We start from the raw sequence: 15967 nt of genomic DNA on the forward strand, positions 1-15967 counted from the left end.
TGGAGCAAAAAGGGAGAGAGAGAGAGAGAGAGAAAGATGAGAGAGGAAGGAGAAGGGATTAAGTACAGTCAAGTCAAGTCACACATCCACAACGTCTAAACGACATTTAGCCTAAATTGCCACAATGTCTACCGGTAAACGGCAAATAGCCTGCAGTGCATTTCCACAACGTCTAAACAGCATATAGCCTGCAGTGCATATCCACAACGTCTAAACAGCATATAGCCTGCAGTGCATATCCACAACGTCTAAATGGCATATAGCCTGCAGTGCATATCCACAACGTCTAAATGGCATATAGCCTGCATATCCACAACGTCTAAACGGCTAAACGGCATATAGCCTGCATATCCACAACGTCTAAACGTCTAAACGGCATATAGCCTGCATATCCACAACGTCTAAACGTCTAAACGGCATATAGCCTGCATATCCACAATGTCAATCAGCGCATTACAATGGCCCATCATACGGAAATCAGCGCATTACAAATCAGCGCATTACAATGGCCCATCATACGCAAATCAGCGCATTACAAATCAGCGCATTACAATGGCCCAAGCAGTGGCGTAACTATAGTAGGTGCAGCAAGTGCAGTCGCACCAGGGCCCGTGACCTCCCGGGGCCCGTCGCTACCCCCGCAATGCAATTGCTGGAAAATTCTATACAGGTCCTTTCTGACTACCGGCGTGCCTTTGACCAGGCCAAGGCTACAGCGCAGACGCTCGCAAATAAATGGGGGTTCAGAGTACATTTGAGAGAGAGTGAAGCGTCACTATGACGAACTATCGGACTGCTCTCATGTTGTTTCTGACATTGCCTGTGACTGTGGCAACAGCTGAGCGATCTTTTTCCAAACTCAAACTTATTAAGACCTACCTAAGGAGCAGCATGGGGCAGGAGAGGCTCAGTGGATTAGCTATCCTGTCCATTGAAAATACGAGAGCCAGAGTATTAAATATTGGGAACATCGTTGACGATTTTGCACAACGAAAGGCTCGTAAGATGGCCTTGTTCTAATGGCCTAATTCACGCATATTGGGGATTGTATGCATATGAATGATTTTATTTGGTTTCTGCACTGTTAAATAAGTTAGGCTACATTAAGTTTTGTTTCTGCGCAGTGTGAGTTTATAAGCAAGCAATCTACGCTTGCAGTTTCAGCAGGGAGGGTTGAAGAGGCGCATTGAGCGCATTGAGTGTTCCCATAATTCCATGCGAGTTGATGTTAATGCAGTAATATTAGATTAATGTTTTCACATGTAATGGATCCTATCTAGTCGTGTGTTTTTTATTTGAAAATGTAATCTGTAACTACTAAACTACTTCGGTGCTTCAGGCCCTTTGCATAAACAATTGAAGTCACCCTTAATGTGTATTGCATGTATCAGAGCTAATTCATCCTGGGCTAAAGTTTGTTGGTATGGGGCCCGCGTAACGCTCTCGCACCTGGGCCCACCATTGCTTTGTTACGCCACTGGGCCCAAGCATACGCAAATCAGCGCATTACAATGGCACATCATACTAAGTAGTGTGCGTGCGTGCATGTGTGTGTTAGTGTGTGTGTGTGTGTGTGTGTGTGTGTGTGTGTGTGTGTGTGTGTGTGTGTGTGTGTGTGTGTGTGTGTGTATGTGTGTGTGTGTGTGTGTGTGTGTGTGTGTGTGCGTGCGTGCGTGCGTGTGTTAGTGTGTGTGTGTGCGTGCGTGCGTGCGTGCGTGCGTGTGTTAGTGTGTGTGTTAGTGTGTGTGCGTGCGTGCGTGCGTGCGTGCGTGCGTGTGTGTGTGTGTGTATGTGTGTGTGTGTGTGTGTGTGTGTGTGTGTGTGTGTGTGTGTGTGTGTGTGTGTGTGTGTGTGTGTGTGTGTGTGTGTGTGTGTGTGCATGTGTGTGTGTGTGTGCGTGCGTGCGTGCGTGCGTGCGTGTGCGTGTGTGTGTGTGTGTGTGTGTGTGTGTGTGTGTGTGTGTGTGTGTGTGTGTGTGCGTGTGTGTGTGCGTGTGTGTGTGTGTGCGTGCGTGCGTGCGTGCGTGCGTGCGTGCGTGCGTGCGTGCGTGCGTGCGTGCGTGCGTGCGTGCGTGCGTGCGTGCGTGCGTGCGTGCGTGCGTGTGTGTGTGCTTCAAACCCTAACCGGGCTCTTTATAGTGTCCTTTAGGAGCATTCACTTATTTTACTCTCTTTTAATTTTTGATAGGCTTGTGCACACAGAACAATGCATTACCCCTAAACGTTTACCCCTTACATTAACCCTAACCCCAACCCTAGCAGAATACAAGCATATGTTTGATCTTGCGTCAAACCCTAACCCTGACCCTAACCGAACATACATACATCTTTTTTTTTTATATTGCTTCACATTGTAAGGTAGTAAAAGGAGGATTTCGACTCTTTTTCTTTTGCGCATGTTTGTGTTGTTGTTCAAAATAGCAGAACAATGTGAGCAACAGATGGAAAATAGAAACGGTGCACATTAAAAAAGTTCTGCTCAAAGCGTCGCACCACATGGCAGTGCACAGCCTAGGTTTACGCAAATAAACTGAAAGTAAAATTCAACTAAGTAGTGATCCTTGGGGTACCCCATATTAAAGAGGAAACTAAGTAGTGATCCTTGAGGTACCCCATATTAAAGGGGAGACTGAGAAGGTTCAAATCTCTACAGTAGGAAGTGGAACCACTTCAGAGGCTGGAGGAATGGGAGGATCCACCCTATCATAGCTGTGCAACATTAGCAACATTACTATAATAATGAGCAGTCCACACTATCATAGCTGTGCAACATTACTATAATAATGAGCAGTCCACACTATCATAGCTGTGCAACATTACTATAATAATGAGCAGTCCACACTATCATAGCTGTGCAATATTACTATAACTAGATGTACCGCAGAGCGGTACAAAATATGACCGCCGCCCAGTCCAGCACATGTTTTCCACAAAAAGAAATCACGCTGAAAGGCCTATATGATTCTAACTGTCTCACTAAATTGCATTATCCACACTCAATTCTCACTGGTATCTGCTAGACAACAAGTACCAAAACATGATTAGTTCATAGATTTCACATGTAAAATTCATTTTATACAACCCCACCTCCATCTTGCCTGTTCATAATTATGAGAAATTCTTGATTGTTTGTGTTATGTTTATGTTATGTGTGTGGGTGTGGGTGTGTGTGTGTGTGTGAGTGTGTGTGTGTGTGTGTGTGTGTGTGTGTGTGTGTGTGTGTGTGTGTGTGTGCGTGCCTGCGTATGTGCCTGTGCATGGAAGCGTACATATGTCTACTGTGTGAGTATGTGTCATGATTACTGTGAATGTGTGTGTGTGTGTGTATCTGTTTGTGCACATGTGTGCACATGAACTGGGTTAACATGACCCCTGGAGGCAAATATACGGAAAAAATGGTCATCCTAGGCCCTACAGTTCTCAAGATATTCACAGAGAACTGTGTCTGGCCTACCCTCCTTTCGGGGGGTCCAGTCCAGCGGGGGGGCTACAGATCAAAACGAAAAATGACAGTTCCATGCTATCCATGTGGGGGTACATGCCCACCAAGTTTTGTGTACCCCGGTCTTTCAGTGTCCCGGGAATCCTTGTTGGTGTACGTCACTAAATGTACACATAAATTGTTTTATTGTAAGGCCCCCCATGAACGAAAGTACACAAAACTTGGCATGCATTCGGAGGGTGTCATAATGATCCTACACTTTCAATTTCGTGCAGTTTTGACCATGTCAGCCAGAGATATTGTGATGAAAACACCTAATTTTTTGCTTTTTAATTTTTAACTAGGTGGCGCTATACATGAAATAAGTGGTAATGGGATGGGTTGACATGGCCCCTTGAGATCAACATACAAAAAAAAGGTGGACCTCCTAGGCCCTACAGTTCTCGAGATATTCACAGAAAACTGTCTCCGGCCACCTACAGGCCAGTTGGTGTATAGTAACATAAATTAATTTATTGTGTGGCCCCCCATGAACGGAATTCCACGAAACTTGGCGTGCATTCAGAGGGTGTCATAATGATCCTACACTTCCAATTTCGTGCAGTTTTGACTATGTTAGGTCACAGATACCTGCGATTACAACACCTCATTTTTACTTTTTTGTGTTTAACTAGGTGGCGCTATACATGAAATGAGTGGTTATGGAATGGGTTGACATGGCCCCTTGAGATCAACATACAAAAAAAAAATGGTCCTCCTAAACCTTACGGTTCTCGAGATATTCACAGAAAACTGTGTCTGCCCTACCCTCCTTTCGGGGGGTGCAGTCCAGCGGGGGGGCTACAGATCAAAACGAAAAACGATGGTTCCATGCTATCCATATGGGGTTACATGCCCACCAAGTTTCGTCTACCCCGGTCTTTCAGTGTCCCGGGAATCATTGACAGAAATTTGGACATGCGAAAAAGAAAAAGAAAAAAAAAAACAAAAAAAAAAATCTGACTAAACCTATATGACCGCCGCTTCACTGCGCGGCGGTCATAATAATGAGCAGTCCACACTATCAAAAGCTGTGCAACATTAGCAACATTACTATAATAATGAACATGAGCAACATTACTATAATAATGAACATGAGCAACATTACTATAATAATGAACATGAGCAACATTACTAAAATAATGAGCAGTCTTTGGAGGTAGCTGGCAGCAGCTTGTCACTCACTCATGGGCGAGGCAGGGCACCTCACTGGTACCAGTCGCCGTGGTGATGACGTCGCGCTTGACCGCGCCGGTGGCGACACCATCCTCATCTTTGGCCAGCAGGTCCAGGACCTCGTTGTTGTAGACCTCCACCACCGACACCTCCACAGTGTGGCTGCCCACTGGACGCTCCGAGATCAGCCTGACACACACACACACACACACACACAAAGATACACACACACACAGACACAAAGATACACACACAGACACAGACACACACACAAAGATACACACCGATACACACACACACACACACACACACACACACACACACACACACAAAGATACACACACACACAGACACAAAGATACACACACAGACACACACACAAAGATACACACACACACACACACACACACACACACACACAAAGATACACACACACACAGACACAAAGATACACACACAGACACAGACACACACACAAAGATACACACCGATACACACACACACACACACTCACACATGCACACACAAACACGCACACAAAGATACACACACACAGACACAAAGATACACACACACACAGACACAAAGATACACACACAGACACACACACAAAGATACACACCGATACACACACACACACACACTCACACATGCACACACAAACACGCACACAAAGATAGACACCGACACACACACACACGACATTAAGATCTTCAGAAACACGTAAACATCAACAGATATGCGCTTAGTGCACGGTGACCATGCATGTCAGAACTCTGCCCTGATAAACCTACTCCCTACTCCTTCCCCCTTATACACTCACACACAGACCCATGCACACAAACGCTCACAGACACACATACACTAATGCTAATATACACACACACACACAGACACACACACACACACACACAAATGCTCAGACACACATACACTAATGCTAATACACACACACCTAAAGAGCTCAGAGGCAGCATTGGGGATGATTCCTTCCTGGTCTCCGGCTGCAGAACTGGAGGGATTGTCATGGTGAGAGCCAATCATAGTGTGCGTCTTCCCACTTCCTGTTTGGCCATACGCCATGATGCACACATTGTACCTGAAACACACACACGCACACACACACACGCACACACACACACCCATACACACACGCACGCACACACACACACACGCACGCACACACGCGCGTGCACACACACGCACACACACACACACACACACACCAAGTCTTCATTTCATTGCTTGAGTCATTACATACAAAATTGTATGTTATCAAATTCTGTCACAATGCTGTAGAATTGCAAAGAGCATATACAGTAAAACTGTGAAACGTACATATTCAGTGTCTTGTACTCACTTACTCCCCTAACTACAGCAATTTGTAACTTTACTGTAGTTTTCAAATGGCTGTACAAGTACTGTATAGTGCTGTCTTGAGCATTTTCAGGTAGTGTCACCGAGTTATGACCTTTTTTTTGCATTGGAAAACACTGAGAGCATAAACTGTAGTAATGAAAACATGACAAAGCCATTTGACTATCTTGTTCATAAATGATGGTGTCAAGACTTCTCATTTTGATGACACTGGCAGTTTCATTGACATAAATACTTGCTTTTGAGGAATGGACTATCCATTTTGAGCAAGTGACGTGCTTTTGCAGGTTATCAACTAGGTTTTGCAGTTTGCACTAATTGTTTTGAGAAATGCACTAACTGCTGTGCAAATGTTAATAGTGATGTGAGAAAAGCACCAAAGCGACTGAGAAAAACTGTAAGGTTTTAAACTCCTGAGCCTGTGTTGTTATCTGAATAAGACAAACAGCATGATGCACTTGCACCACAGAGTCATGCAAACACACTCTCTCTCACACACACAGACACACACTCTCTCTCACACACACAGACACACACTCTCTCTCACACACAGACACACACACATACACTCACTCTCACGCACCCAAACACACACACTAGGTACACTATGCAAGATTTTCACCTTAATATAATCTTTCCGAAGGTGCTTGTAACTTGTAATAGGCTGATTGTTCACCTAGCATAGCTATACAGCATAAACGTAACAAGTCGCTACTGAGAAAACCAGCCATGCAACTTCCAAAAAAAGGCGGCCCCACAGATCTTGCGTAATCGTGAAACATTACCTTGTTGGCAGATAGAGCTCTTTGGAGATAATTTCTGCCTGTTGTTAATCCTTCACCTCCACAACAAAAGCATTTGCATTGTGTACGGGGGGATAAGTCGCGAGAAGTTTGCTATTTACAATAGCAGAGTAATATATCGCAACTCTAGAGGGAGCTCTATGGTGGCCAAAAATACCTGAACCTGCATAGTGTACCTTTAATGCCTGGTCACACACGGACATACACACACACACACACACACACGCACGCACGCACACACGCACACACACACACACACACAGACACACGCACACACTGACAAAGAAACACACAGACACAGACGCAGACACACACACAGACATACACACACACACACATACACATAGACACATACATATGCACACGCACACACACATTCACACACACCCGCACACACACACACGCACACACACGCACACACACGCACGCACACGCACGCACACGCACGCACACACACACTCCCTCACCCATCCAGCAGTGAGGTGAGCAGCGGTCTCACTTCCTCAAAGACGGCCTCCTGGGAGTCGCCAGGCCCATGCACCCTGCCAATCACACCACAGCACAGGACTGATGTCATCAACGGAAGGACAGCATGACCACACAGCCATGAATGCGTTACTACTGTACCACCACTACTCTAAGAGTTTGAAATGTTACTACCACCACTACTCTAAGAGTTTGAAATGTTACTACCACCACTACTCTAAGAGTTTGAAATGTTACTACCACCACTACTCTAAGAGTTTAAAATGTTACTACCACCACTACTCTAAGAGTTTGAAATGTTACTACCACCACCACTCTAAGAGTTTGTCGTCATCATAAGTCCAGAAATAGGCAGAACAATCCTGTCCTGCGGTCCCTTAGCAAATCCCAACATGAGGACGGAAAGACAAAGTCGTCTTCAGCGCAGCAGCCCATACCGGGTGTGTGTGTGTGTGTGTGTGTGTGTGTGTATGTGTGTATGTGTGTGTGTGTGTGTGTGTGTGTGTGTGTGTGTGTGTGTGTGTGTGTATGTGTGTGTGTATGTGTATGTGTGTATGTGTGTGTGTGTGTGTGTGTGTGTGTGTGTGTGTGTGTGTGTGTGTGTGTGTGTGTGTGTGTATGTGTATGTGTGTATGTGTGTGTGTGTGTGTGTGGGTGTGTGTGTGTGGTACTGTTGTCCTTCTTTGTTTCCCTGTTCTGTAAGTGACTTTGGGTCTTTGAAAAGCGCTATACAAATAAATTGAATTATTATTATTATTATTATTATTATTACCTTTCAAACTCAAACACCTTGTTGGGGACTTGGCTTCCTGGTTTGGCACAGTTAACGAGGACAGTGTCCTGTAGGAGAGAGAGACCAGAGCAGACCATCACACACTGGACATAACGACCGTCAAAACAAACACCATGTAAAGAAACCACAGGATATGAAGACCACCACAAAGCAAAACAAACACCAGAGGAGGAATCACCATGACGACAGTCAAAACAAACACCATATAAGGAAACACAGGACATGACGACAGTCACGGTCACTCACGTCATTCACCGCCTGGACCACTTCCTCAAGGGCTGACCTGGAGAAGGGCAAGAATGAGCACTGCTTTGTATATTGTGTGTATATATATATACCAGTACATATTAGTATGTATGTATGTATGTATGTATATTTATATTATGAGATACACATTGATCAATTCACATCACATTAAATATATATATATATGCAAAACAATTTCAGGTACAGCAGTACATCGGGAATAATCTAAATGACATTTCACTGGACTAAACAATGAATAAAATGAATGGATGCATGAGAGGATGAATGAATGAGTGGGTGGATGAATGGATGGATGGATGAATGAATGAGAGGATGAATGAATGAGTGGGTGGATGAGTGGATGGATGGATGAGTGGATGGATGCGTGAGTGGATGGATGCGTGAGTGGATGAATGAATGAGTGGGTGGATGAATGGATGGATGCGTGAGTGGATGGATGGATGAGTGGATGGATGCGTGAGTGGATGAATGAATGAGAGGATGAATGAATGAGTGGATGGATGGATGGATGAATGAATGAGAGGATGAATGAATGAGTGGGTGGATGAATGGATGGATGCGTGAGTGGATGGATGAATGAGAGGATGAATGAATGAGAGGATGAATGAATGAGAGGATGAATGAATGAGTGGGTGGATGAATGGATGGATGGATGGATGGATGGATGAATGAATGAGAGGATGAATGAATGAGTGGGTGGATGAATGGATGGACGGATGAATGAGAGGATGAATGGATGAGAGGATGAATGAATGAGTGGGTGGATGAATGGATGAGAGGATGAATGAATGAGTGGATGAATGAGTGGGTGGATGAATGGATGGATGGATGAATGAATGAGAGGATGGATGAATGAGAGGATGAATGGATGGATGAATGAATGAGAGGATGAATGGATGAGAGGATGAATGAATGAGTGGATGGATGAATGAATGAGAGGATGAATGGATGAGAGGATGAATGAATGAGTGGATGGATGAATGAATGAGAGGATGAATGAATGAGAGGATGGATGAATGAGAGGATGAATGGATGGATGAATGAATGAGAGGATGAATGGATGAGAGGATGAATGAATGAGTGGGTGGATGAATGGATGAATGAGAGGATGAATGAATGAGTGGCTGTAAGAGCCGTAGCTGTGAGACCCTGTGGCTGCCGTGGCTCCAAGGCCGCGGTCCAAAGGCATGATGGGTCGGACTCGACAGTGAACTCGGATATTCCCCCGCAGCTCCTGCAGAGAGAGGAGAAGAGACCAGCACACTCAGATCAACAGCCATTCCTGAGTCCCACAGCAAAACACACTAATTACTACTTCCTATTATTAATTCAGTATATTCAATTCATTGCATGGATTTCACACTCTGTCATCTTTCTGAGGTTGTTACCCATCCGTGTAGCCTTGGAGACCTGTGGCTTTGATGTGTGTGTTGCCACACAACTGAGGGAGTTTCACTACAGCATACAGTACACCACACACACACTTCCCACACATCGCCATGGTAACCACAGCGCAGGGTTGAGCTGTGACCAGGCGGAGGTCAGAGGTCGGAGGTCACGGCGGCTCACTCACCACCAGAGCGTTGTGCAGCAGCCTCCTGCGCTGGCGCTCTGTCCTGCACCGCTCCTTCTCCTCCTCTAGAGAGCGCTCCAGAGCACCCACCTGCGCCTGCAGCCCTGGAACACACACACACACACACACAGGGTCAACATGGCACCCTAGTGTCTGCAACCAGACTCCAAACCAGACACAAACAGTCAAGTATATATAAGTATATGTATATATACTCTTTTGATCCCGTGAGGGAAATTTGGTCTCTGCATTTATCTCAATCCGTGAATTAGTGAAACACACTCAGCACACAGTGAACACACAGTGAGGTGAAGCACACACTAATCCCGGCGCAGTGAGCTGCCTGCTACAACAGCGTGCCTTGCTCAAGGGCACTTCAGTCGTTCCTACTGGTCGGGGTTCGAACCGGCAATCCTCCGGTTACAAGTCCGAAGTGCTAACCAGTAGGCCCCGGCTGTTCCTCAGTTAGTCAGACGGAATAGAGAATAGAGCACTGGTAACCAAGACTGCTGCAGCCTTAACTAACAGATCAGCACTGCAGCTGTAACAACAACAGATCAACACTGCAGCTGCAACAGATCAACACTGCAGCTGTAACAACAGATCAACACTGCAGCTGAAACAACAACAGATCAACACTGCAGCTGAAACAACAACAGATCAACACTGCAGCTGCAACAGATCAACACTGCAGCTGTAACAACAGATCAACACTGCAGCTGAAACAACAGATCAACACTGCAGCTGCAACAGATCAACACTGCAGCTGCAACAGATCAACACTGCAGCTGAAACAACAGATCAACACTGCAGCTGTAACAACAGATCAACACTGCAGCTGAAACAACAACAGATCAACACTGCAGCTGTAACAACAGATCAACACTGCAGCTGAAACAACAACAGATCAACACTGCAGCTGAAACAACAACAGATCAACACCGAGGGGAGGGGACCAGCAGGACCAGGGGGGAGGAGGGGACCAGCAGGACCAGGGGGGAGGAGGGGAGGAGGGGACCAGGAGGGAGGAGGGGACCAGGGGGGAGGAGAGGAGGAGGGGACCAGCAGGACCAGGGGGGAGGAGGGGACCAGGAGGGAGGAGGGGACCAGGGGGGAGGAGAGGAGGAGGGGACCAGCAGGACCAGGGGGGAGGAGGGGACCAGGAGGGAGGAGGGGACCAGGGGGGAGGAGAGGAGGAGGGGACCAGCAGGACCAGGGGGGAGGAGGGGAGGAGGGGACCAGGAGGGAGGGGAGGACCAGCAGGACCAGGGGGGAGGAGGGGGGGAGGGGAGGAGGGGACCAGGAGGGAGGAGGGGCCAGCAGGACCAGGAGGGAGGGGGGGGGGAGGGGAGGAGGGGACCAGGAGGGAGGGGAGGACCAGCAGGACCAGGAGGGAGGAGGGGCCAGCAGGACCAGGAGGGAGGAGGGGAGGAAGGGACCAGGGGACCAGGAGGGAGGAGGGGACCAGCAGGACCAGGGGGGAGGAGGGGAGGAGGGGACCAGGGGACCAGGAGGGAGGAGGGGACCAGCAGGACCAGGGGGGAGGAGGGGAGGAGGAGGGAAGAGGGGCCAGCAGGACCAGGAGGGAGGGGGGGGGGAGGGGAGGAGGGGACCAGTTGGGACTTAGAGAAGGAAGTGGATCAGTGGGCGTCTCATCTCCCCTGTCAGCAAAACCACCCTAAGCTCCTCACACTCTTGGCTTCAGCTGCACACATACTGTAGATGCAGCCTGTATGCTATGTGTGTGTGTGTGTGTGTGTGTGTGTGTGTGTACTCTAAACTCCCAATGATAACAACATGTTTATGATTCCATTGGTATTTCTTTCCATATCATTACAATTGTAAAGTGAAGTCCCAAAGAAAATAATTACTGAAAGTAATCAGGAGGAGAGAGTGTGTGTGTGTCCCATCAGATACGCATTTGTGTGATTACTGTCTTTAATCACAGCATGGTTAGGTGTGTGTGTGTGTGGAGATGAGATCCTCAAGGCCCCGGGGGCCAGGTGAGGCATGTGACCTGCGACCTTGCGGCGACCTCTGGGTGTGAGGGGCGGAGGGAGGAGGGGGGGGGGATTATCCCCTGGAACTCTACCTGTCAATCACCCACTGAACCAATCAAACCACTGAACCATTCAAACCACTAAACCACCTTATCCAGTGTAGTCTGGCTGGCCTTGCGGCGATGGGAAATTCAAACCACTGAACCATTCAAACCACTAAACCATCCAAACCACTGAACCACCCAAACCACTGAACCATCCAAACCACTGAACCACCTTTTGGTGTAGCTGGTTGGGCCACCTTTTCTATAAACATATCAAAACCACATCCGATAAATTATTACAGTTTCATGAAAAAGTAAACATGTTACATTATTACATTATTTAGTAAACATGTTACATTATTACATTATTTAGTAAACATATTACATTATTCCCACAGCCCATAAATAGCATAAACAACCCAACCCAGCATATTTCTGATATTACCAGGTAAAAAGTTCAAATGTCCTTCCCGACTTTCCATCGGGTCTTTGCCATAGATATTAGAAAGCTAGATACCGCATTCCCGTCGAGTTCTATTAGGTGGAGTATGTGAACGTGTCCGCCATTTTGCTGGGGGCAAACACCTTACTTTCTATAGGAAACACTTGCCGGCAATCAGAGACACCTGTTTCTCCATTGGCCTCCAGTTATGGTTGCCCACATCATGATGGCGGTGCTATTTATGTACGTTATGGGGCCCAATGCGGTATCTAGCTTTGTAATATCTATGGTCTTTGCACTATGATGCGAAACCAGGAAGTCAACAAACAACTGCATGTGTGTGAGTAGTGCACTATTGACCATTTACGCAAAAAACGGAAATACGTCACAGTAGCGTAAACCCAGTTCCGTTGTATGCTTTGTTGATGAAGAAAAGGCAGCTACGGTAATGTTAGAGTGTTTTCGACAAGCCTGACTTGTCTTCCAAATTCACCAGCGCCGATGTGGTGATGAGTGTGGAGATTCGGCCACTAAAGGGAACAAACTGGACAAGGGGTATTAATTCTTCCACGAAGAGTTTATCCACAATTACCAAGGTAAGTAAAGAAAAACATTGCTATAGCTAGCATTAGCCATATCACCGGTTATAACTCTGTTAACGTTAACTGTAAAGTAAGTAATGGTAAATCTTAGGTATTGTGAATTTGTAATATAGGGTATAACAAATCACATTGAAGATGTGTGTTTATGTTTAAGTGTGTGTGATGAAATGTTAAAGAAATGTACGTATTAACCCCACATCCAGTTGGCCACCCTGAATGTAAAGCTTTGTATTAACAATGGTATGTACATGCATGCATTTCGCAGTCAATGTTGTAATCAGTAGCCCTGTTTACATGGTTACTTTTAATCTGATTACAAACGGAGTAACTGCTCCAACACCTCTACGGATTGGATTCGGCCCGTGGTGGAGATGGAACTCCCTCCTCAGCACGGTGGTCAGTCACTCTTTCTAATGTTTTTGACCTGGTGTGTGATCTCCCTTGATTGTGTGGTGATTCTGGTCTCCCCTGATTGTCATGGTCAGAGTCATCTTGTCTTAGTAGAAAGGTGGACTCATCAGGCGTTATCTGTGGAAAACGCACCTGCTGCAATATCTTTTTCTTTTTCTTTTTCCCCTTCAGCACCAGAGAAGTGTTGCCTGTAAAGTTTGTGGGAAGTGACCTAGTGAGACCTGGCGAGACTGCCACCTAGTGATAAACCCACAAAAATAAATGGTCTGGTTTTGACCCGACGTGCATGCGTCATTGATTCGATCCAAAGCGGCAACCATCAAAAGCCGAGTTATGATAAAATGTCCAGATAAAATGTAGTTTTCGATCGTAATCTATTTCAGATCTATTCATCATAGAGTTTCCAAAATCGCACAACATCGGTGTGTTAGAGTGTCTATTTGCGCAATTAAAAAAAAAAAAGAAGCTAAAAACGCAATATTGTACTCAATATTGCGTTTTTGCCACTCAACGCATGGGAACAAAAAACGCAATATTGTGTTTTTGGCACTCAAAGTGTTAACCACTGAACCACACTCAGGAACCATCTTAACCACTGAACCGCACTCAGGAAACTCAGGAACCATCTGTATGTACACAACAGCTGAAAGGGCTGAATAGCAGGATGTTCTTATACCTGTCCCCTTTACCTGGGTAGTGGGTACCTGTAGGCACCTGAAATAGAAACGAGCCTTATCTTAACCACTGAATCAGTCAGGAAACGAGCCTTATTTTATCCACCAAATCAGTCAGCAAACGTGTCTTATCTTAACCACAAAATCAGTCAGCAAACGAGTCTTATCTCAATTACCCAACACGATGGAACATTACACTGAAGGGTTAATTACCCAGCATGATAGAACGTGACACTGAAAAGGGTTACCCAACATGATAGAACGTGACACTGCAGGGTTAATTACCCAGCATGATAGAACGTGACACTGCAGGGTAATTAGCCAGTGTGTGGGAAAGTGATGAGAGCTGCCATTCTTCACAGTACAATAAATAACATTATACTTTCTGATCACTTTCCTTGAAAGCAATCTATGTTATGGCTAAGACAACGTAGATGCCTTCATATAGGGCTGTACAATATGACCAAAATCTCATATCACAATAGGTCATCTCATATCCTTATACTGACACATATCATATTATAGCAGCACATTTTCTATAAAGTCAATGTTAATATAGCCAACCACATGGAAAGGCCTATTTAGGCCTACTGTTACATTTCAAATTATACACACTTGACAAACAAGGACTAAAATGCAATGTAAATGTAGGCCTATTCAGCATCTTGTGAGTGGCGATAACTAACCTGACTTTCATACATCAACGGAGACCATATTAAGGTACTCACTCTCGGCCTGGTCGCCATATTGGCTCTGCATGGTACATTACGGTACTCTAGACGGTACATTACGGTATACTCACTCTAGACGGTACATTACGGTATACTCACTCTCGACGGTACATTACGGTACTCACTCTCGGCATGGTTGCCATGTTGGCTCTAGACGGTACATTACGGTATACTCACTCTAGGCGGTACATTACGGTATACTCACTCTAGGCGGTACATTACGGTACTCACTCTAGGCGGTACATTACGGTACTCAAGACGGTACATTGCGGTACTCACTCTCGGCGTGGTCGCCATATTGGCTCTGCATGGTACATTACGGTACTCAAGACGGTACATTACGGTACTCACTCTAGGCGGTACATTACGGTACTCACTCTCGACGGTACATTGCGGTACTCACTCTCGGCGTGGTCGCCATATTGGCTCTGCATGGTACATTGCGGTACTCACTCTCGACGGTACATTGCGGTACTCACTCTCGGCGGTACATTACGGTACTCAAGACGGTACATTGCGGTACTCACTCTCGACGGTACATTACGGTACTCACTCTCGGCGTGGTCGCCATGTTGGCTCTGGACGGTGGAGCTGAGGACGGCCGTGCGCTCCAGGAGCTCCTTGCTCTGAGTCTCCAGCTCGCGGGCGAAGCTCAGGTACACGGCAAACACCTCCCGCAGGTCCCTCTTCAGCACCTGAGGACAGACACCACCACCACAACCACAACAACCACAACAACCACAACAACACATCAATCAGACAGGCAATGTATCATTTCCACAGCCAAAAACACCTGCAACACTACACATCAATCAGACAGGCTTTGTTCTACATATGGGGAAATAGTCAGTGAACCTGCACACTTCTCCAAAATCTGAATCACTAGTCTGTGAGTTTCTTTTTTCCAAAACTTAAATCACTTAACACTTTTGTAATGCATAATGGTGTAATAGGCCTAATGGTGTGTAATAGAGTTAAACATGATGTTCTCATCTAGTTTTATCTCTATGTGCTATGAATGCCTTGAATTTCCCCTTGGGGATCAATAAAGTATCTATCTAGCGCTATCTATCTATGAGCCATGCAGATGTAAATTATATCCCTCCAC

The 15967-nt window shown here is 46.1% G+C and overlaps 1 protein-coding gene across 1 annotated transcript in view; it reads right to left on the minus strand.

The window, feature by feature from the left end:
* Positions 1 to 15967, minus strand: part of kif25 (kinesin family member 25) — a 31188-nt gene that overhangs the window by 13512 nt on the left and 1709 nt on the right. The window contains exons 4-11 of the mRNA XM_076273144.1: positions 15413 to 15554; positions 9956 to 10059; positions 9523 to 9616; positions 8362 to 8393; positions 8095 to 8162; positions 7304 to 7378; positions 5612 to 5755; positions 4666 to 4845 (exon numbers count right to left, since the gene is read on the minus strand). Coding sequence (XP_076129259.1) covers positions 4666 to 4845; positions 5612 to 5755; positions 7304 to 7378; positions 8095 to 8162; positions 8362 to 8393; positions 9523 to 9616; positions 9956 to 10059; positions 15413 to 15554 — 839 coding nt within the window. The remainder of the gene's footprint in view (positions 1 to 4665; positions 4846 to 5611; positions 5756 to 7303; positions 7379 to 8094; positions 8163 to 8361; positions 8394 to 9522; positions 9617 to 9955; positions 10060 to 15412; positions 15555 to 15967) is intronic.

Source organism: Alosa pseudoharengus, unplaced genomic scaffold, assembly GCF_046254945.1.
Source record: "Alosa pseudoharengus isolate Yale_2024_CS ecotype anadromous, Long Island Sound unplaced genomic scaffold, YU_APseudo_1.1 YU_APseudo_1.1_scf_7, whole genome shotgun sequence".
In the NCBI taxonomy this organism is placed as follows: Eukaryota; Metazoa; Chordata; class Actinopteri; order Clupeiformes; family Clupeidae; genus Alosa; species Alosa pseudoharengus.